The 24,072-nt window shown below is 33.5% G+C and overlaps 1 protein-coding gene across 4 annotated transcripts; it reads left to right on the top strand.

Annotated features, from left to right (window-relative positions):
• Positions 1–1,655: 1,655 nt before the first annotated feature.
• Positions 1,656–23,981, top strand: LOC111307006 (5'-3' exonuclease family protein). 4 transcript variants are annotated; one of them, XM_089751262.1, is made up of 17 exons: positions 1,656–1,809; positions 2,389–2,640; positions 3,166–3,382; positions 3,897–3,976; positions 4,477–4,515; positions 5,808–5,826; positions 8,079–8,132; positions 13,336–13,463; positions 13,549–13,617; positions 15,481–15,566; positions 16,862–16,971; positions 18,674–18,724; positions 20,198–20,256; positions 21,428–21,472; positions 22,845–22,919; positions 23,185–23,340; positions 23,567–23,981. In XM_089751262.1, exons 2-16 carry the CDS (start codon positions 2,482–2,484, stop codon positions 23,302–23,304), a joined length of 1,311 nt encoding a protein of 436 aa, XP_089607388.1. In that variant the 5' UTR covers positions 1,656–1,809; positions 2,389–2,481; the 3' UTR covers positions 23,305–23,340; positions 23,567–23,981. The 4 variants fall into 4 exon arrangements, with proteins under 4 accessions (XP_089607388.1, XP_089607390.1, XP_089607389.1 ...); XM_089751264.1 differs by lacking the exon at positions 8,079–8,132; XM_089751263.1 differs by lacking the exon at positions 4,477–4,515.
• Positions 23,982–24,072: the final 91 nt, after the last annotated feature.

Below are 24,072 nucleotides of genomic sequence, written 5' to 3' on the forward strand. Positions count from 1 at the left end.
AAATATGAATAATAGTGAATAATGAGGAAATTAGCTATTACAAAAGGTATTAATGTATTGGTTAATGAAAGTCTAATTAGTTTTTGGTGATAGATATAGTAAATATAAAAGTTTATTATTTGTTCTGAAATAAAAAGAGAAGCACTCATATTTCAAGAAAAGGTTAAGAGAAAACCTCTTAACTATCTTCATATTTGATCCATCAAGCCAAACTATCTGAAACATCCCAATAGTGAATTAACTCAAGAATCCTGTCATATTCAGGCATTATTTTCACTTATTCTTTTGGTGAAATAACATTCAGTAAAGTGTCTTTTATAGAATAACTCTTAGTAAATCAACTTTTGATGAAATAATTTTCAATAAAGGTGTTACTGTTGTTTCTTAAGGAAGTTATTATGAGAATAGCTATTTTGTAAAGATATTGTTTTGTGAATGACGTATTCTGTAAATAATTGTTTCGTGAACAATTGTTTTGTAAAAGAGTTATTTCACGAATAACTATTTTATAAAATATTTTTTATTAAAATAATCTTATTACATATTATGATATATCTTAAACTTTAATAATTTTAAAAAAATATATAAAAATAAAATATTGATAACCACGATAAAGTATTTACAAAAGTTAAAAAAAGGAACATAATAAATATGGTTCCACCATTTTACCCAAAATTCATCTCCTAAGAAGCACTCATAGCCAATGAGTCTCTTTCAATTCTTATGATTAATTAATTGTTCTCCATTTGAGCATTTAATAACTGTCAAATATGAACACAAGTTTTTTGAGACCATGCCATTGGGATTTGGCTGCTTGTCCCTCATTTTATTCTGGTTTTTTTTTTAACGTGTTCTGTTAACAATATTCATAAATATATATTATTTGAAATTTCATTTGGAATTTAAGTTTAGATATGAGCGATGGACTTATATATTAACTAAATTTCACATAAATGTAAACAAATTTAAAAATAAAAATAAATTAAGTAAAAATAATCAATAATAAATCACATATCTCATAATAATTTGTTATTTTGCTCATAAATACTAACATATATATAAATACTTAAAATAAATAAAAAACTCACCTATGTCAATATATTAAAAAGTTTATTTCCTAACCGTTGGAGTATATTTATAATCAATGAAAATTAAAAGGTTTAATCAACATAAAAAACATAAAATTCGCCTAATAAAATCTATTTAAGTCTTGCACATTATTTTAATTTAAATAATAATAATAAATATACATATATATATTTATATGGTGTAATACTATATTTAATATATATTTTTTTTGTTTAAAAAAAAATCAAAATCCTATTGGAAGAACGAGCGGAGAAGCTTGGTTAAATTAAGCCTCTATATTTTCTTAAAGGTTTCCGCGATCACTAGACCACAAAGCATAAGACTAATTAATTTTTTTTTGCTAAATTTATGTTGTGGTTTCGACTTTAGAGGCGAATCTGAGGGCAGGCATGGGCCAGGCCCAAAAATTTTTTATACCATTATTGTACAGTTTTGGGCCCACCAACCATAATTCTCGGCCCTCTTTCCCCCTTTGCTTCAGTGTTTGGCCCCTGAGGCATAGTGAGGCTTCGCCTCTAGTTCTGGTGGTAGCAAAAATTCCGTATATATGTATCTTTCTACGGTGGATATACGTAGTTCATCAAAGATAAATTTTCTTTACTCTAAGAAAAATCAACCGAGCCCTAAAATAAAGTGCTGAGAAAAAAAATTCCCTTTTCGGCTTTGGCGGGCAATTGGTAAAGCCCTTTGAACTCTGCGACACTCTCATCCCCACTTCAGGTATTGAGCGAAAAAAAAAAAAGAAAAACTATTTTTTTCGCTCTTTTTGCATTTTTCCATGATCGATTTATCATTAATCTGTTTATTTTTGTATACTTCTAAAGGACTGTTTGCACTTTTCTCAAGCTTTTTTTATTTTAAAAATAAATTTTATATTTTACACTATATTATTGCTTAATTATTTGTTTTTTGTGCGATTATTATTTGGTTAGAAAATTTGAAGTAAAATGTGAAAGTTTTTGTAAGAAAAAGCCCCAAAAAAGAAGCTTTTTTTTTGTTTTTTGGTTTTTGGTTTAGAGTATCTTTGATTTAGCAAAACCCTTAGATTTATTATGCCAAGGAAAACATGAAAATGGGAATGAATATGTTTAAATTGGTGAATTATATGGTTAAAACTTTAAATTCTATTTTTTTTCTGATGCCATTGACGGAGATTCAATGTGAGATTTTTACTTTTTTTTGACGCAATCGAAGAGTGAAAAATAATAAAATTTGGATAGAATTTATTCAATCGCTGGCTATTTATTTATTTATTTTTCGTTTCGGTTGTTTCATTTAATCGTTTCATTTCCGTTGCAGGAGAATTGACATTGGTCGGCTTTCTGATCAATTCGTTTTTGAAGTATCTCTTTTCATTTCATAATCAGAAAAAAAGAATGCTGCTATGAATTCATGGCCTGTTATCAGTCTTTGAATCTTCAAGCTCATTCCTTATGGAGGAATCTTCATTGCTTTCAAAGAAACTTCTCAAGGACCCTGAGGGTTCGAAATAACTTATCAAGTTTTAAGAAATTCTATGTGGTTCGCCCTTCGCCCTTTCAAACCATCAAGGTACTGCTCAGCTATATCTGTTGGACAAAGAGAATAAAAACCTTAAAGAGGTCATTTTCTTGTTATTGGCCTTATACTGTTGCAGGTGTCAAGCATCTTATTTTTTATTAGAAAACATGACAATTATTTGAATTATAGTTGATACATCATTCTTATTAGACACATGTAGCCTATTATTATATATTTGCTTTGATTATACTCATTGAACAAATGTTGGCTTTGAGGCCAATCATGGCCTGCTTGTACAAACATTGTCGCAGATATAGGTTAAAAATTTTTGAACTTAGGCTTTGAAACTGCAAAATACCATTTCTTATGGAAAATGAGAATAAATAATTGCTGGCGAACATAAAACAGAGTACAGTTAGTAGCATGCATCAGCTTGATGATTGACAGGTGGCTAGGGTTTTTTAGTTTTTGCACTCCTGTTTTTATCTTGGAAGATAATTGATAGATTCCTTGTAATACTATCTTGAAGTTATGCAACTATGGCCTGATGTTATTTGTGCACTTTTTCTTTGACAGGGGTACTGTAGTTTATCTACTTTACCTGTTGCTATTCATGCAGCTCCCCATGCCAATGCTGTGATTCCTACAAAAAGGGAACAAATATTGGACCAAGAGGCAGCTCTTGGTAGAGCAAACCTTCAAGAAACAGCAGCGAATGCTAATTTCTCTAATGGTAGAGTAATGCTTATTGATGGCACATCAGTCATTTACAGGGCTTACTACAAACTTCTAGGTAACTCATGTTGCTCCTGTTTTTTGCTTTCTGTAAAAGGTTTTATTTTCATCATACTGAAAGTAGTGTTACTTTTGTTTTCTTCTTTTCTGCTACTAGTCTTAGGTGTTTCTTTACAGCTGCCGCTTTTGGTTTTTGGTGTCAAATAGTAAGGCTCCGTTTAGGCTTTTTTTTTTGCTTTTTTTTAAATAGAAAAGTTAAAAGCAAAAATAAAAAATGAACTAAAAACAAGGGACAAATAGCGAAAAGCAAAAGCACTAACTAAACGGAGACTAAATTATTTCTTAAGCAAAACATGAAAAAACAAAAACCTTACACATATCATTTGTTTCCAAAAAGTGGAATAGTCATTGTAGATAGCTTCCAACATAATTATACTTCTATATAGCCTAAAGCTAGGTAGTTTAAATTTCATTTTACAAGTTAATTTTCTTTCTGTTATGTGCCTCATATGTTACTTACACTGATTGGTCTTTTGTTTTCCCCCTATCTGTTCATGTATGGTTGAGAGTAGCAAAATTGCACCATGGGTATCTATCACATGCTGATGGCAATGGAGATTGGGTTTTAACTATATTTACTGCTTTATCACTTGTAAGTTATATATATGTATATATATGTTATTAAGGAAAGTACTTGCTTCTCTTTCTGTTGTATTTATGCTGAAAGCATTCATTTGATGTATTCCTGTTGCTTGCTGCTATCAATTTTAGTTTATAATGAGATTACATGGTGGAATCATGCGATTGCTACTGTATGCATTATTTTCAGAATGAAAAAACTTGATTCTTTGATAAGCTATCAGAGGTGGCATAATTCTTGTTAATGGTTCCAGGAGATCTGGAAGTCGCATTTTATGCACTGTGTTTGTTTCATGGAAAATAACAACTCCAAAGGAAAATATATTTCTTAAAAAGCAATTTTCAGAACTGAAAATTTTATCTTTTTTAGATGACATTCTTAAAGACATTTTCTGTTGTTTGGAAAGTTATGAAAATCTTGAAATTTTATTTACTTGTTTTGAATCTTTAAAAATTTCAAATTTCATCTTTTTCATATTGGTCTAAGGCATTTCTAATTCTTTTATCTTGCAGATAATTGATGTTCTGGAATTTGTTCCTTCACATGTAGCGGTATGTATTCTTTTTATTTTGGTTTCTAAAATTTTTTTGTCTTTCTCAATAGGATTTTTAGAGATGCTGGTCTGTTATGTACTTCACAATTGTTCCAGATTGGCTTCAAAGCATCTTCCTGATATAAAGTTTGTATTATAATTTGGAACTTGGAAGTTCTTGAAACAACCGGAGTCTGACATTATTGATGGGAAGACATAAAGACAATTGTGTTAATAGAAGGCTTTTTCTAAGACTAAATCTTTCTTACTAGAAAGATCTGAAGTTGATAAAAATGATTTTTAAATATGATGTCCATCTGTTTTGGTGCCATATTTATATAGCAAATTACTTGGTTAAAAGTATGGGCCACTATGAAGTTTAATAGTACAGAACATTTTCAACCTTTAACCCTGAACTGTCATTGTTTGACCTCAAATTTGAAATCTGCCTATTTGGTTCAGTTCTGCAGTCAAAACTTTTCTTCATTGGGGGCCAGGGGGAGGCAAACTAAAAAGCTCATATTCTGATTTCATTTATCAAACATTAATGACTTACTAATTTGTTGGTTTGAATGGCCAATAGTTTTATTAGCTTTAGGCTTGATTATATACTAATCAGCAAGGATTGGTTTTATATTAGTATCCTGTAAAAAATTAATCTTACTCTTCTTAAGTGGCAGCTGATCTACCATGTCAGTATACCTATTGCATTTGACTATGTAGAAATGCAGATATTTTGGTCTAATATTCATCCTTAGGGTATGAACTAGTTTAGTGAGTTAATTGAATTATGGTTTTCTACTGGAATACTGGCATTAAGATGGCCTTTGGAGCATGTATAACTGAAAAATATATCAGCACTCCTTTTTCTTTGAAAGGAAAAAGCTAGGCGGAAAACTTATAAGAAGTTCTTTATGTTAAGCCCCTTAATTTTTAAATATAAACATTTTAAATTGCTTACTCAGCCATAAGGCAACTTCAAAATTGGAAAACTAAGGGACTTAATGTAATGAGTTTTATGAGTTATTCTCAAAAGTTACCACACATGTATATGGAGTATTTTTGTTGACTATTCAGTAGCTTTCTCTCTTGGAAATTGTTCCTTGCATAATGTGCATAGTCTTTTAAGCTGTATTGTTGGAAATTTCTTTTCTATGGTTTTTGCTAGGGTGTCCTTAGGTATTCCTTGCTGTTATTTTTATCTTATGGCTTGTCTTTGCAGTTGTTTTTCATTTTTGCTTTACTGTTCATAGCTGTATGATTTTCCAAGTACCTAGTGTTTCTTACCCGCTTTTCCCCTTTCTCTTGCAGGTGGTGTTTGACCATGATGGTGAGATTTAAAGTTCAGTAATACTTGTTTTCCTTGTATTTTGAATTTTTAGATCACTTCATTTGCATGCTCTCAACTCACCAAATAATTTACTTTTAATCCTTATATGTGTTACGTACATACTATTTAAATAAATCTTTAATCTTTTTGAAATGGATTTTGAATGAAACTGATTTCAACTAGTTTTGCTCCTGCTGCCCATGGGAACATTTTCCGTTGTTTAATCTGTTTTTGTTTCATATAGATTGCTGTTGCTGGTAGGACTGTTATGTTAAGGTCTTTGGAAGAAACCTAAACTGGACTAATCATATTGGGCTGAATTAAACATAGTACTCAAAAACCTAGCTAAAAGGGTGAAAATTGGTTCAGTTACGATTATTATCTGAAAATTCCAAAATTATGATAAAACATTCAATTTTATTATTTAATAAATTATAAAAAAATTTGTGAGACAAATTTGCGCTTTGGTTTGATTTAAGTTAATCATGTTTTAATAACAATAACTAAATCAAACTGAAGAGTAGAAAAAATTAGATACATCTGAGTTGACCTATTTAAACTTATATATGCTTGGTTTCTGCTTCAGTTGGTCCTTGCCTTCATTTGAAAACCCTAACTTAAACAATCTAAAGCATTGGCTCTGTTGAACTATTGGACACCTTTATATTCATTTTAATTACACTGTCCTAAGATTTGTTCCCTAGGTAATCCTGTTAACCATCTTTAGTGCACAACTTCTATGGCAAACATGCTGATATGCACTTATACCTGTTTGTAGCCCTACCTGATCTCTTTTTTGTGCTATCTCATGCTTGTTTAGTATTTCAAATTCTGTTCTAAAATTGAGGCCCTTCCCTATATTTTATAGTCTTTAAGGTATTGAGTGGATGTTGACTACCAAAGAAGGGTTAGCTTTATATCAAATTCCATTTAAATATGTAGAGTATCTATTATACTTTCTCTAATGCCATTTATTTCTCCATGGAAGATTTTGCTTCTCCTTTGTGTTGCCATGTAAACCTATATTTCCCTTGGGGGTTATTAAATTCCTAATTTTCATAGTTTAACAGAATACATTTTCTGGTGCAGTGCCACTTGTAAAAGATTTTGGTTAGGAGATAAATTTTGGATCTCTAATAAAAAAAAAAACTTCAAAGTAGTCTTAATTTTAAATAATTTTGTGTGCTAATTTTATTGGGTTGATTTTTTTCTACACGCATCTACCATGCTTTCATACACACATCTACATATGTATGTGGGATGTACTTATATGCATATTTGTGTATGTGAATTCCAATAGTACCAAGTATAGCCTCAAATTTCAGATTATGTCTACTTGGAGATGAGACCTACTTAGAAACTCTGACTAACTTTGATGTTTTGGAGAAAATTTTAAGTGTCAAATGTGTTCTTTAGTGATTGCTGGTGTTGTTTGTGTAGAAGTTCTTAAATTTTCTTTCAATTATTTAGGGCAATGTGTTACATAAGTATATTTTCTTTTTAAAAGGTTCTCTCTATCTCTCTTGCACACTGATTCTCACCTTTTAGCATGTTGATATCAAGGGACTTGGAATTCATTCACCCACACTAAGCTTGACAGCCCCCGTTAGTTCTTCTCTACTTTTCACTGTTGAAGCAAAGACAATACATTTTTTAAGGCTGAAATTTCACTGGTTTTTGTGCCTAAATGTTCTTTTGTATGCTAAAACCTTTGAATGCTTATGCCATCTAAGTGTAAAGGTCTTTAAGTTTGAATTAAAAAGAGATCTCCTTGTATGAAGATCTGAAACTCTTTCCAATCTTAACTTTGGTTTCCTGAGTAGATAAGTTTGGTGGAAATAACTAATAGGAGCTTTCCTGAGAAATGGTTACAAATTTGAAATTAATTGTACTAATGATTTAATACGAGAGGTAGAAATATTGTCTAAGGCTAGAGTTTTCTATTTGTGCACAAATATTGTTTGAAGCAGTTGATGAAATCTAAACAATAGTCTTGTCCATTGAAGTTTTTTTATGGCATTTTTTGAGATGCCCTAGATGGTCAGAATATAACGTTTTAATGCTATTTGAAACTATTCTGGATTGCTATGTATCTACATTAGTTTATTTTTGGGCGATTAATGCTCTCAATGTGCTGTATATGGTCATCTAGTATGATGATCCCTTTTGTAGTCAGTGGCATGGAGTTCCATGGTTTCTGAATCTCTTCCTTTAAGCATTTTTTTTTTAATAAAAAGGCCTCTTCTTTTCAGGAATTCCATTTGGTCATACTTCTATTTCTTCAAAAGATAATGTCATGGCAAAAGGTATGCTTTTTGATGCAATTTTTGTTCTATTGTGTGGTCAAGTTGCTGAGGGTAGACTTATCTCTAAGAAATCACTTGTGAAACTTGGAATAATATGAGTTGGTAAAACTGGGTAAATAAGGTGCAGCTTCGAGGTGTTGAGCGAAACATGTGTGTTTATACACTAGCACACTCATACACACATTACATATGTACATACTATATTAGGGTACTAAAGGCCAAATCTGCCCATGTAGAAAAGAAGAGCAGATCTTTAACTCCCTGGATCTTTTTGAGAGGTAGTGTTTGCATGCAGTAGTTGTTTAAAGTGAGAATTCTGGAGTCTGATATGCCATCAGCACATATTGTTTTGATAAGCAACAGTGATGCTTGTGTCACTGGGAATTGCTGATTCTTTAATTATGTGTCTTTTCTTTTTTTTGAATAAGCATTGGGGTTTTTGACATTTTTGCACAACCAACCTTTATCACCAAATCCTCACCATTTTGCCCTTCAGCATTTGCTACAAGATTATCTTTTTGTTGCTTTATTCTAAATACCAATGCTTCCTTACGCTGGTATAAATTTCTTTGTAAAATGCATGTATTACACCCTTTCAGCCAACTGAAAAACAAAAATGAATGAAATATAAACATATAAGAAGAAATTTCTAGAATAAAACTATTTTATTTTTCTATATTTTTCTCATTACAGTGCTAGAATTGCATGAAAATATATAGGCTAAAAACTGAATGTTCTCAGCCTTAAAACCAAAGATTTTCATGCATTAAAACAGCTAATCAAAGGACTAATTTACTCTCTACACATAATAGGAAAATATTTAAGGGATTGGGTGTAATTACCCAAATCACTCCTTATTCTAAAAATAAGAGACTTAACTAAAATAAACATTCAACTAATCAAGTAATAATGAAGATTAGATTTCCATGCTCCCCCTAAAGTTGGGTGATAGATGTCAATCATGTCTGCGGTTTGGAGACATTTGGGAGTATAAACTAGTCTAACAATTCCTTCCTCTATCTTCTCTTTGATGAAGTGACAATCAATCTTCACAACCTTGTTCTATCATGATGAATAGGATTCTTTACTATACTTATGGTGGCTTTGTTGTCACAGAATATCTTTGTGGATTCTTCTGCAAATACCTTTAACTCCCTTATTAATCTTTTTAGCCAAATTCCCTTACATATGCCACGAGATGTAATTCTAAACTTAGCTTCTGCACTACTTCTAGCCACCGCAGATTGCTTCTTCCTTTGCCAAGTAACCAAATTTTCCCACACATAGGTACAATAACTAGTAGTTGATCTTCGGTCAATAACGAATCTAGCCCAATCAACATTAGTGCAAATTTTAACATTTTGGCATGATATCTTTTTAAAAAATAACCCTTTGCCAAGACTTTTCTTTAGGTATTGTAAGATTCGATACACAGCTGTCAAGTGTTTCTTGGTTGGGTTGTTCATGAATCTGCTTACCATGCTAACTGAAAAACTGATATTTGTCTTCTATGAGAAAGGTAGATGAGTTTCCCAACAAGTTTTTGATATTTGCCCTTATCTTTTGGTGGACTCCCTTCTTCCATTCCGACTTTATTCATTGTGTCCATAGGGGTGTTCGCAGGTTTGCATCCAAGCATTCTGGTTTCTTTCAATAAGTCTAGGACATACTTACGTTGTAAAACAGAGATGCCATTCCTTGCCAAGAAAATATTTTAGGTGTCCCAAATCTTTGATTTCAAATTTTTTTGCTAGGAGGTTCTTTAGGTTGCTAATTGCCAAGAAAATCTTCTAGTAAGAATAATGTCATCCACATAGACAATAAGAATGGCTATTTTTCCTTTAGGTGAATGTTTGACAAACATGGTGTGATCGGTCTGGCATTGTGAAAAACCATACTTTTTTACCACTTTTGTTAGTCTATCAAACCATGCATGTGGGGATTGTTTGAGACCATATAAGGACTTTTGAAGCTTACATAACTTGCCAGAATTGTCCTGGTTTTTGAGTCTTGGAGGGATTTCCATGTAAACTTCTTCTAAGTCCCCATTAAGAAATGCATTTTTGACATCTAGTTGATGGAGTGGCCAATCTAGATTTGTTGCCAATGATAATAACACTCGGATTGAATTAAGTTTAGCAACCGGAGCAAATGTATCCTCAGAGTCAACACCATAAGATTGAGTAAATCCTTTTGCAACAAGGTGAGCTTTAAATCTGTTAATACTTACCTCTGCATTGTGTCTGACAGTAAAAATCCATTTGCACCCAACTGGAATTTTCCTTTTGGTTAGTTCTGAAATCTCCTATGTTTTGTTCTTTTCTAGGGCTTTGATTTCTTCCAAAACAGCCATCTTCCATTTTGGTTGCATGAGTTCTTCATGAATATTATTGGGAACCTACATATTGTTTAGTGTGGTAACAAAAGCCCGATAAGTAGGTGATAAACCTTCATAAGAAACAACATTATGGATTGCGTGTTGAGTACATGATCTCACATTTTTTTTAGGGCAATTGGTTGATCAAGATCATCAAAAGATTCAATTGAATCAAATTCAGTAAGAGTGTTACCTGTGTTGGTTTCAAGTATCTTTGAAATCGGTTCAGATTCTTGGTTTTGCTTTGAAGGTGTACATTCTTATAGATCCTTCTAAGTTTTATGTCTTCTTGAATAGACAATCAATTCTTTGTTTGTTTTCCCTGGTGCTAGAGCCAAAGGTTACGGATTCGAGTCTCAGTGGTATTGGTGGAGAGAGATTGTTGGCAGATTGAAAGTTGATCGCGGCCATCAACTTCATGTGCTTGAACATTGGTATCAAAGTGAAAGGTTCAATTTGGATGCAACGAGTATATGATAATATGCAGAAGTGAAATGCCTAAATGGGTGATAGTATTGAGTCAACCTAGAATTCAAGCTTGATGGGGCATTGAGACAACCTAGGTGGCAAGGTTAAGTGTTGTGATCGGGCCTAAAAACGCACTAAAGATGTGAGGTTGTTTGGCCCAAAGGAGGTGTTAATAGGGGACCTCACTTGCACGGGGGAGCCAAAGTGGGACTTGATTAGAACTCATAAGGGAATGAGGAGATTATTGGGATAAGGTTCACATGTGAGTAAAGAATCTCACGTCACAAAGAAATCTGAATGAGATGTCCTCTCTCTATATATATATATATAAATAAAGGATCCAAAAACCTAATAGCTCAAGTTTTTAGGCTCAAGTGATGTTGTATGTATTGGTTCTTTGGTGTGCTTCCGTAGGCTTCAAGTGTGGCAAATCTCCCAACAATTGGTATCAGAGCATGATTTGAACTTTTGAAAATTTTCACTTGGAGTCCACGGGAGCACACTAGAAAGCTCATGCATATATGTTGGACATCACTTGAGCCCCAAAGCTTAAGCTATTGGGTTCTTGAATCCTTCACATATTTATATATAGGACATCTTATTTAGATTTCTTTGTGATGTGGGATTCTTTGCTCACATATGAACCTTATTCCAACAATCTTCCTGTTTATTTGTAAGTTTTGATCAAGTCCCATCCCGCTTGCGAGTGAAGTCCCTTATCAACACCTCCTTTGGGCTAGACAACCTCATATCTCTAGTGCGTTTTTAGGTTCAGTCACAACACTAACTCTTGCCACCTAGGTTGTTTTAGTGCTCCTTCAAGCTTGCACTCCGGGTTAACTTAATACTATTGCCCATTTAGGTGTTTTGCTTCTGCATATTATCCTATACTTGTTGCATCCAAATTGAACCTTTCACTTTGATATTGGTGTTCGAGCACATGAAGTTGATGGATAGGGTCAACCTTTGATCTGCTAACAATCTCCCCACAGCAATGCCACTGGGACTCGAATCTGTGATCTGACTCTGATACCATGAAGAAATATCTAGAATAAAACTATTTTATTCTTCTATATTTTTCTCATTACAATGCTAGAATTGCATGAAAATATGTAGGCTAAAAACTGAATATTCTCAGCCTTAAAACCCAAGATTTTCATGCATTAAAACAGCTAATCAAAGGATTAATTTACTCCCTACACATAATAGGAAAATATCTAATGGATTTGGTGTAATTACCCAAATCCCAATTCTTCTCTTCTAGAGCTCTAATTTTCTGGACCATGACTTGATAAATCCCTACCTTTTTTCAAATGTAAATACAAATAATGCCACTCTAATTGACTTCCTCACTCTCTTCATATCTTGTGAATAAGTACTCCTATTGATTGCTTTTGCTTTCATTTCTGTTACTTTTTCACAATCATGTCACTCCATTTGAAAGCTTATCTCCAATATGTTTGCTGATTCCTTTTTATGGGTTGCAGTCCATATAATTGTGGTCCTTCTGAAGGCACCACCTTTCAGGCAATATTATGATGCCTTTAATTTCTAACTTTAGGAGATTTCAACACAGGGATTTAGATTTTTAGTTGAACATTGCTATGACTATGACTTGGAGAAAGACTTTAAGAAGTATGAATTTCTTGAATGACAGAGAATACTTGCTTAATTTAAATTCTCATTTACTGGAATAAAAATGCATATGCCTAAGAAATATGTCTGCTAATTAACATAATTTATATGTAAGTGAAGAAAGAGCAGTGGCCATTTTAACCAATTACGTAACTGTAATAAAGTGTATAATATGTAATTGATGGATTGGTGTCATCTATGAAGTTTAGGCATAATTATGGATATCTTGATTGTTTGCTATTACTTTTTCTTTAGTGCTGTACCAATCCTTTTCCCAATTTCTTTTCATATGAAAAAGAAAAAAAATCTCTGCTGGAGCTTTTGTAGAGAGCCTATGCTAAATAAATTAGTCTGCCTTTCTAAGCTACTGCCTACTCGGCCAATGACTTTTAGAACTTAAAAAGGTTTTGGGCAAGCCTTTTTTTATTGTCTTGCTAGCTTTATACATGGACTTATTACTTATGATAAGCATTAACTGTTATGTCAAGTATGTCATATTTGGATGTTGACTTCACAATGCTTTATCTTTAATATGGCTCTTTTTAGGGCCCTTAATTTGGTCTTCTTTCCCCTTTGCATTGCTGCATTGATTCTTGTTAAAATATCTTTGACTGTTACATATTAATTGTAGCATTTGCAAGTAAAGAAACATACTTAGTAATATGGCACATTTTGGCTTTTTCATATGAACAACTGTCTAATCATGTTCTTAATGTTTCGAAGGTTTAAACTTTCGTCATACTCTGTACCCTTCATACAAGAGCAACCGCCCTCCTACACCTGATACCATAGTGCAGGGACTTCAATATTTGAAGGCATCCGTCAAAGCTATGTCCATTAAAGTGATCGAGGTAAATGATTAGACACTAAAGATGCTTATGATTTGGTTGATCGATGTGGTGTATAGCAAGTAATTAAGAATTTAGTCTAAGACAGGTACCTGGGGTAGAAGCTGATGATGTGATTGGAACACTGGCTGCAAGGAGTGTTGATGCTGGGTTTAAGGTAATTATCTTAAGTTTCTTTGGGAAAACATGAGCTTGCCTGTTGATGTGGTTATTGGACTTTTGTCTTTGTTGGGAGCAAAGAGTTTTCACCAGGTTAAAATTATTGCCTTCTAATATGACAATTTGTAGCTCAATTTATTGGGTATTATCACATGAAAAAATGGAAAAGTTACATGGAACTATCGTCAGATTTTACCATTTAGCATTTATTAATAAGAATAATAAGGAAAAGGAGCTTACTATTTCAAAATTAGCAGCCCAATTCATCTCATGTGCTTTTCTTACATTAATTAGGGAAAGGCATCAAGTTACCTCGTGCTGGAGCTATTTTGAGAGTTAACTCTTTCAAAAGTTTGAAAGTGGTCTGAATTTTCTCTTTTTGACTTTTTGTTTGCTTGATAGTTATTTAGGTAGGTGTTCCTCTGTTATCTGCTTATGCTGGAGGTATGTTAATTGAATAATCAGTGATGTTTTAGTCAGTTTCATGGGTGAAACCCAACTTTTTGAATTACATTCATGATTTTAAATTAAAAAATTAAGCTTTTTAAACAAATTCTTGCAGTTGTATAATTAATTAATTAATTAATGTGCATTAAGCAGTAATTTTTAAAATGGCTAAAATGATTAAGGAGGCAATAACAATGACAAAATTTTTCTGCTTCTAAAAGTTCTCTGTCCGACTATATGTGAGAGAAAGAGCCAAGGCTTAGTGATAGAAGGGACAAAACCAAAATATTGAAGCAATTGAAAGGAAGAAAGGAGTTCTCTTTTTTCTCCTTTGCAAACTCTTGTTCTTTTTTTTTTTTTTGGACAGATGCAAACTCTTGTTCTTGAGTACACATGTAACATACCCCTAATAATTCCCATAAAAAAAAAAGAAAAGAAATAAGTGGATGTGAATTATGTAAACAAACTACAATTTGAAGGGTAACATTTGTTGAGGCTAAATTTAAAGGGTGAAAGACAAAGTAACTCATTATAGGAAGAAATTTAAAAGAAAAAGATCTAGAAAAAACAAATCGGTATAAACTATGATTTTCTTTTTTCTGGATCAAATTTCAGCCAATGAATTTTCCACTTGGGGGGATGGGTGGGTGATGGAAGTTTCGCTACTATTGCCATATATAAGGTTGGGGGGAGGGGTGATGGTTTAAGGCTCCTGTCCCCCTAGTAATGTCTCCCCGATTGCTTTCAACTTATTTTCTCTCACTGTCCATCATTGATATACTGTACTTGGTTGCAAGAAGCAACTATGCCAGTCCTTACTCAACATAATAATACCTTTTGTTAAAATGCATATCTTTAGCTTGCTTTATGAAGTTCGATGTTGAAGCTGCTGACACTGACAGTGGATACTCAAGAAAATTATATGTGAAAAATGTATTGAGGAAGAATTTTGTGCGCATTGTCTATAGTGGCCAGGAATCTGTAAGCTTTACAGGGTCTATGTTATGTTCTTTTACAGCCTTCACATTGGCCTTTCAAAAATTTCTCCCATAACATAGCATTAGACAATCGGGATTCCTTTTGCTTCCTCTTTTTTCACATATTTTTACTGCTTATAAAAGTATCACTACCAGGCCAGGGGGTGATTAGGGGTCCCGTTTCCAGGGAGTTCTTCGAAATAGAAATTTGATCTTCTGGTCTAAAGTTAATGGGCTTCTACTTTTGTAGATAGGTTTGTTCATAAGATTTGATTAAGTATTATGCTATCTAGAACTCAGTTTATTAAATGTCTATGATTTATTGTTTATCCCTAGGGGCACAGAATATTAGTTTTCTACGAAGAGTCAGAATAGGAATGCTTTTTAGTATTTTCCCTTCTGATTAGGTACTTCGGATTTTACTTCTTTACTGACAGGTTCGAATCGTCTCCCCAGACAAAGATTTCTTTCAGATTCTATCTCCTTCATTACGCCTTCTACGAATTGCACCACGTGGCTATGAGTTAGTATACATTCTTTGATGCATTATCATTCTTAACCTCAATTGTAGTGGGTAATAAAGTCCCTTTTTTATAAATTTGGCAGCTTGTTTATTTCTCTGCATGTGTAATACACATTTTCCATATATATATATATATGTATGTTTCTTTGTATGAAATTGGTTGTGTACTTGTGTTTGAATAACCTAAAGCTAGAAGGGCTTTTGGTCAAGTATATGGTTCTAAATTTGTCAGTTGAAGATACTCTAAGCTGCCTACCATAGATGTGTGCATAGCCTTACTAATTGCAACACTGAATGCAGTATCTGAATTTGGGGTTATTGAGAGATTAGGCTTACCCTTGTCTTTTGACTCTTTTCCTACTAAATATGGTGGAACCTGCCCATTTGAGACGGTTAAAATAGTAAGTTTTACAATGAAATATCCCAAAAACCTTTTTGTTATTTTGTTCACTCTCGTCGTAAAGTTATGATGATATTGTAATAATAAACTAATAATTAACAGTTTGATTTTTTTTTGCTTGTTTAGGCTCCTTAATTATTTACTGAAAATTAGTTTATGAAATTAGATACCCTCATCAAGATACTTCATTTGAGGCCAGTATTTGATACAGTTGAGGTTTACAACAACAACAACAACAAACTAAGCCTTATATCCCATAAATCTAAGGTCGACTGTATGAAAGGCCAAAAAAAGGAATCATGTAAGATCGTAGTTTTGAATCTTCTTGCGTCACTCATTTTTATCAAAAACAACCTTTTCATCTACTTCCTTAACCCTCATATTATCTCTTATTACTTGCATCCCCGTCTTTTGTGTCCTACTTCTAAAAGCTTTGGTCTCTCCCAAATCCAGAAGCTCATTTCTCCTAATTGGTGCCCAGATAGGCCTGCGTTTCACATGTCCTAACCATCCAAACCCCAACTGGTGCACAGTTGGGGTTTATTAAAGTAAAACTAGATTTGCGCCACTATCTTATTTGCCAAGGAAGTTTTGTTACCTGTTATATCGCATGTCATTCATTTTAGGGTTGGATCTCTGTATTACGTACCGAAGGTGTTTTTGTCAACTGTGTAGATATGTAATGTGATGGTTACTAAGTAATTAATTGAATTGAAAAGTGGAACTCATAGAATTTACTCAATTACTGATACATTGAAAATTGTGAAACTTTTAGATATTAGTTATTGTGCTTTCTTGTGCCTAAGATAACTAATTTGTTTTATTTTTCTGTTTTAGATATTCTGTCTTGTTCTTAAGGACCAGGGATTTGATTTTTATTACGTTGCTTTCCCAGGATGGTTTCATTCGGGCTGGAGGATTTCTCCAAAAGATATGGAGATTTGAAACCTTCTCAGTTTGTTGATATAGTCTCTCTTATGGGTGATAGAAGTGATAATATTCCAGGTTGTCATAATATTAGTTTCAAATACTCAATAAAACAAGAAAGAATTCATGCACCACCTTTTTCTCCAGCATTTTTTATTATTCCATTAAATTATTTTATAGCATGGAGAAACATCAACAAATTCACTTGAGCAATATTTTTATGCAGTAACCTAGTTTCTTTATCTTTCTGTTACGGAAGCTATATGTTTTCTATTTATTCATGATATAGAAATTTAAAGTTATTTGCGATATCAAGCATTTCCTGTTTAAGGTGTTTGTCAAGTTTTCTATGTTTGCATTCACCATCTCTTGGATGAGCTATGTTTCTTGTAAATGGTTCTTTTGTTGATAGGGTTTGGAAGTATGAAAATAGAATAAATGAGATGAGGTGGAGAGGATGGAAGGAGGATCGGGACAGACTTTGGACTAAATGATGAAGAAAGTACGAATTGGATGTGAGGAATGGGATGTTGGAATAGGGAATAGGATGTTGTAATTAGGAAATAACTGGTGAGAAGTGAGAACTAAGGACTGGAATCAGAGGTTGAAACACATGAGAGAGAGGAGGAGCTCTGTATGTGTGGTCTTTGCCTCCTGAAATGAGTTTGGTTCTGTACACCATGAGGCACATGTAAGGCAGCTAATAAGTTGCCAGCTAGCTTTATACTACAGAGAACTTCATATTTTAGGGTGATTGGTTGGTGCTGTAATTCCGAGACAAATGGTAGAGACATGCCACTGTGGATTATGACTTATGGACCCCATCAAGTTAACTTCCCTTGTCACCCCAAGAACGAGAAATTAATTTAGGAATGAACCTGCCATTTGTCTTGGGGTTAAACCTGCTATCTTAATCATGCTAGGAGGTATTTGCAAGACCCTGGGGAAGAATGGTAAATTGGTATATGTAACTGACAAAAAATAAGCATCTTCACTTTTCAATTTGTATATGGAAGACTAAGACTTTATTTGTATATCTTTTGTATTAAACAGATGTGAACTAATACTGTTTATGCTTTTAAATCCTTCGTCATAGTCATTCAATAGAAAAGATAGGTGGGCTATGTTCTTTGGTGTAGAGTCTTGTGATAGGATTTTCTCTTTATTTAGAAGTGGAGGTCTTATTAAACTTCAGCTGGATCCAATTTGCTGACCATGCCTGGAGTTAAAGCATGATAGCTTGTTAGTATTAGAGTATCATGTCAGGAAGCATAAAAAGGAGATATGAGGTCCATATGTTTTATTCAAGTGAAAGACATGTAAAAGTTGGTTTCCAGAAAGACAGAAGCCATAGCATGAGTCTTACTTATCTGATACTAGTGGAAACATGATGTACATTAGAAAGAGGTGATTGGTTGCTGAAATTAATTGCAACTCTTTTCGATCCTTTCTTATTTTCTTATTTATATGAGGGTTGGACCTTTTGTCTTTGGAATTCTGGATTCAACATGTATAGTGGCAGTGATACAATGCAAGTATGTTATTTAGATGCATGTTTGTTAAGGTTCCTCAAAGCACAGTTTGGAGTGAGTTGGAGTGACTTACTTTTTTTCTACACTCTAGTTTATTTTGAATATTGAGTTCTTTACAACTTTAAGATAAACATGCATATCTTTTTATTACCTTGGATTTTACTATGGAATTTTCCATTCTAATTTACTTCCTTTTGCCATCAGACAGTGCCGCAGATTATTGATTCATTAATTTCTTTCAAGTGCAGGAGTTGATGGAATTGGAAATGTCCATGCTGTGCAATTGATCACTAAATTTGGTATGTTATTAACTAAGAAATGAAAAGCTGCACTTATTATTCTATCAGATGGAACAATCTACCCCTTTCTCGTGTTTTAGTAATTTCTTTTCCGGCCTCTTTTGTGATGAATGGAAGACCGGTATGAGTATGCCAGTGCTCGTGGAACTATAATAAACTAAAAATTAATTTTTTTCACCCTGCATGTAAGCAAGGAAGTTGGTGCTGTTTTACAGGTTAGGAAATATGTTCTATGTGTTGCAGTTTTGAGCAATGTTTGACTGGCCTTTTGTGGAGGTTCTCTTGGGTATATGATGCCCCTGGGTAGCCTTAACTTAAATAATTTTGATTGTTATGTAGACTTCTGTTCTAGTGTTATCTCTGTAAATCCTTTTCATGGATTTTAGGAAAGTGGCTTGTCATATGCAAAATCAATTGAAAGCTTCATTTTCTTTGTATATATACTCTTAAGTGTCTGAGAAATGGTCTGTACCTCGTCTCCTTCTTGTGAATTAAAAAGCTATCTTAGCACATGCAATTATCACCATGATTTGCAGCAAGCCTTGTGCTACTGGTAGACCTAGACCTGGATACCAGTGGCTACTAATAATCCCTTAACAGAATAACTTTAATCTTTTACCTGATTCCATTGAAAAGAGTGGAGAAAAACAAAGTTGCTTGAGTAGCAGATGTAAACTTGATAAGTGTGCTTCATGACTCTTGTCACCTAAAATGGAGTCAAGTACTCTTGTCAATGAAATTTATTAATATTAGAAAGATATACAATGTCCACGACATATATCTGTCATAGCATATACGTAGCAAATATATATGCACTTCCAAATTAGAGATGTATCAATATGTGATATGAGTACGATACTGTTATGGAATGGGTTCTGGAATAATGGATTACTGTAACTATTTTTTTGGCTGTTGGATTACTGTATCTATTAGTGTGTGCTTTCTTTTTAAAAATAATCCTTTCTTTAAAAATAATCCTTTCTCAAATTATAGCTAGGTTGAGTGTTGGTTCCAGCACTTGCTCAGATTGTACACATTTAGAAACTACCATTTCAGAGCTAATAAAACTTCTGATTCCTCCCTGTGGAAAGGTTATGAAGTAATGTTATTATTAATACTGATGTTGAAGATTCTAACCTGTGCATATACTGGTAGTATCTGGCATGTTTGTGGATATTGGAATCCATGTGACTCATATTAGTAATTCCAATATATTGTTCCTGAAATATAGATAATGATGAATATGTGGATATTATGAACCATTCTATTCGAAACTATTTTGTGGACTTCAGTATGCTCTAATTTTCTAATGTTATATTCAAAGTACAATAAGTTGTAGCTGTGGGTTGCAGTTTTGCATTTATTTTAGAGCTGCCAATTTTCATGTACTGTTTGTACTCTCTTCTATTCTACATTCTCCTAGTCTATTTCTGTTTTGTGGTATTTGGTTATGATCTTTAATTCCAAATGCAGGCACATTGGAGAATTTACTACAGTGTGTTGATCAAGTTGAAGAGGACCACATCAGGAAGGTAGAATCATCTTAGGATGAACACAACATGAATAGAATGCATGCTACTAAAAGATTTTTTTTTTTTTTTTATCTGTAATCTCATTGGTCAGATATCTAGGCGAATGGCACAGGCTGAAGACTTGGTTCAGGTGTGATTTGAATATATATTCAAGCACATCCTGATTCCCAGCAATTACATGAACTGCCCAATAACTTAGTTTCTCTTGCACCAGACCACCTATAGTTTATGTTTATTCAATCATTTCAGGATTCATTATATGTGATAGCTTATTGGTATCTGTTGCTTGTTTCGAACCTGAATACTTCAAACACCTAGGAATTGTGGTTCATATGGGTTAGTTTTAGCCATATCAGAAGCAACTAATGCCCTAAAGCTGAAGCTGCAAGAAATGATTCTTTAATTCCAGGGTCATGTTTGATCTGAGTGGGTTAGTTTGTTGGATATAAAAAATTTGCCCTTTTAAAAGTGCAGGTGTCAAATAGTATGTTATAAATTTCTTGAAGGTTTGTAAATAGGAAAACATTATGAAAAGATTACTAGAAATGGATATTCCAAATCAAGCACCATTTTTTATTCTTGTGGCAGTTCATCTGCTTTTTGTGATTTATTGCCAACAGTATTTGCCTTAAATTTCCTTTTTTTTTCAGTACTTTTGGTTAACCGTAACTTTTAGTGAGTTTTTAGTGAGGGCCTAAATTAATACCCTGAATTTACAAACAACAAGAGACTCAATACTGCTCCATGGTGAATTGTTGTTCATCTTACCAGAAAAAGAAAATCTCCTGTTAGCCAAAGCAGAAGCTTTATGTTCACTAATAGACTGTTCTAGTATTTAATATGAGAAGACATGTTTTATTCTAATGGAGGTGGCTTTTCTTTTTGGTTTTTCTTCTTTTTGGTTTGTGGTGGAAGGAAATGGGGTGTGGTGTCCACTAAATATAGTTATAGCTCTGTGAGAATCTTCTGCATGCTTGCTTGGGTGTCTTTAAATTATATTCAATTCCTTTTTAATGTGAAATAATGAGGTTCATTAGTCCCCTATCCCCTCCTCTGTCTCTATCTGTCTGTCTGTCTGTCTGTCACTGTCTCTGTCTTTCTCTATTTTCCTTTTTTTCTGTTGTGCTAAGCAAATAACTGATGATCCAAAGTTATCTATAATGTTTTGCAGACCTTGATAGCAAATGCTGATCAAGCTGTCTTAAGCAAGAACTTGGTAATCTTTTCGTCCTTTGCTCCTCATGGACAACAACTATTTGAAGTGATAACAAGTTTCTTTATCTTATGTGTTTTCCATTCGATAAATTTTTGTTAATGACTAATGTATGTTCATAAAATTGAATGTTTATTGTGTGGAGTACCTATTATTATTTTTCTTATGATATAATTCTTGCCTAGGCACCTCCTTTTTAATGGTTCAGCCACACTAGATGATTTGCTCCTTTATCTGACAATGAAAATGCCTGTCTATCGTTATTAAAATACATAGATCTTTTACCATCAACATCTTTTCTCATGGAGATGTTGGTTAGGCACCTCTTATTACAAAGTTGTGACCATCAAGGCTGCATCGTTTCTTAAGTTGTAGATGAGAAAGTGCTTCCACTGTACTAACAAGTTAGCCTACTAATGTCTAGAAACAGCCACAAAGTGGTTTGAGTTTTGAATGATGAGGAAGTGCTTCTACCATGCTGACAACTTGGCTTACAAAGTTATAGAAAAATCAGAAAACAGTCATAGCCTTTGCCTTTGATATTCATGGGTTCCCTTCGTTGTAACTTTGTGAAGTAATATGATATTGAGGGAGATAAGTTGGTGAATGTCTTTGCCTTCTAAGACAGACCTAGGCTGCTATCCTATGTTGACCAAGTATGATGGAATTAGCAACCTGTAGATGATCTTTCCTCTCTCAAATTTAGAGGAACAAGGCGATATTTTTACAGTCCAACATTGGGACTGAAGAAAAAGTGAAGTTACTTAGAAGCAGTAAATCTGATGGATCTAGTTATTAACAGATCGAACCTTGGCATCTTCTAAGTGTGCATACACCGTAAAGAAAAATTATTTTATTGATCATATCAAACACTAAAAGATTCCCCTAATAGATCACATGCAGCATAACCCCTCAAACATAGCATGCATCTGTTTCCTTGAGCATATGTTACGTGTTACAAAAGTAATGCAAGCTTTAGTAAGAGCTGAAAAGAGTAAATTGCTTCATATTTTGTGTGTGACTAGAAAGCTTTTAGATTAAGAGCTTGAACTGAAACCATATAAAAACTGAAAATTCATTTTTAGATCAAAAGCCCTGCCCATTCGAAAACTTCATACCCTGCTGGTTTTTTTGATTCGTTTTGGAAGGCCAAATATTCATTTCAGTTCAGACTGATGTTGAATCCGTAAAATGCCTTTTAAAGCTTACTGAAGAGATTATAGTCCTCGTTCAAAAACTTAGAATAGCTGTGAAAAGTCTTTACACCTGATTCAATACTTTAGCTACTGTGGGTTTTGACAGGAGTTGGAACAGATGTTCTTTGTGATTTATGAAACCTATCCTAATACTTAAAATGTTATTTATATTATTGTAGGCAATGCTGCGATGTGATCTTCCATTCTACATGGTACCATTTGCCACCGGAGATCTCACATTTAAGAAACCAGAGGTTTGTAGACAGAGTTGATTTTAGTTTTGAAAGATTTACATGCTTTCATGCTCAAACATATGCGATTTGCTGAAATTCACTCTTGGTGAAAGATTTGCTATGAGTGGCATGATGTTCTAAGATATTAAGCTAGTCACCTGAATATTGCATGTCTGGTATGGAAAGAATACCTAATAGTGAAATGAATGTCCTGATAAGTTGTGTTATTTGCTTGTTATTATTGTTCTGTTATTGAGAAACCTTGACTGTGTTTTGATTTGTACAGGACAATGGTGAGAAATTCACAAGCCTTTTGAATGCCATCAGTGCATATGCAGAAGGCTTCTCAGCTGATCCAATAATTAGAAGAGCATTCTATTTGTGGAAGAAGCTTGAAGCACATTGATTTGCATTTGAGATTCAAGCACTGTAGGCTATTCAGGTATGTTTAGAAGGGAGCGCATAGCTTTGGTAAAGAGAATAGCAGTTTTTCATTTCGTCGTATAGCTAACCTCATTATGGGCTGATTTTGGAACTAAGTTTATACATTCAACTGCATAATGTAATAAAATTTACTATAAAACCACTATTATATGTTTCATGGCCCTGAATTCATATTATCTAGCTTGTGGATCTGAGAACTAAAAATCTGTTTTTTTTTTTTCTAGTTCCTCTGATTTCCAGACTAGAGATTGTCAACAAATATGGGATTGAGTAAAAGTGTGAAAAGGTGAATTTAGGTGGAGAGGGATGAAGATATGAATGATGACATTTTGCTACCACTGTTTAGATGGCTGTGAAATATATATAGAATCTAAATTTTGTGATCGAAGCCTCTTAGTAATTTGACAGGTTAGTACAAATGAAGATGTAGTCCACTTGGGTTCCTTCTCGTCAGATAGCGGTTAAAAAAAAGGCTGTATGACGTGACCAATTCTTGTGAGGAAACAGTAGTTGTGATTCGAGATTGATATTTTTGATAGAAGCTGCCATTACTTTGTACCAAGCGAATATTGCAACTCTATTTTCACTCTTTCTAACGGTCACATTGGGTGCCTTTTACTTGCACAATGGTGACCAAGCAATGCACGACTCTCCCTGTGCGCCAAATAGATTTTAAGGCATTGCTCCTTCGCAAATTTAGACGAGTAAATTATCACATGCTTGACTTTTG

Source organism: Durio zibethinus, chromosome 22, assembly GCF_047325235.1.
Source record: "Durio zibethinus cultivar Kanyao isolate XHJ-2024 chromosome 22, ASM4732523v1, whole genome shotgun sequence".
Lineage (NCBI taxonomy): Eukaryota > Viridiplantae > Streptophyta > Magnoliopsida > Malvales > Malvaceae > Durio > Durio zibethinus.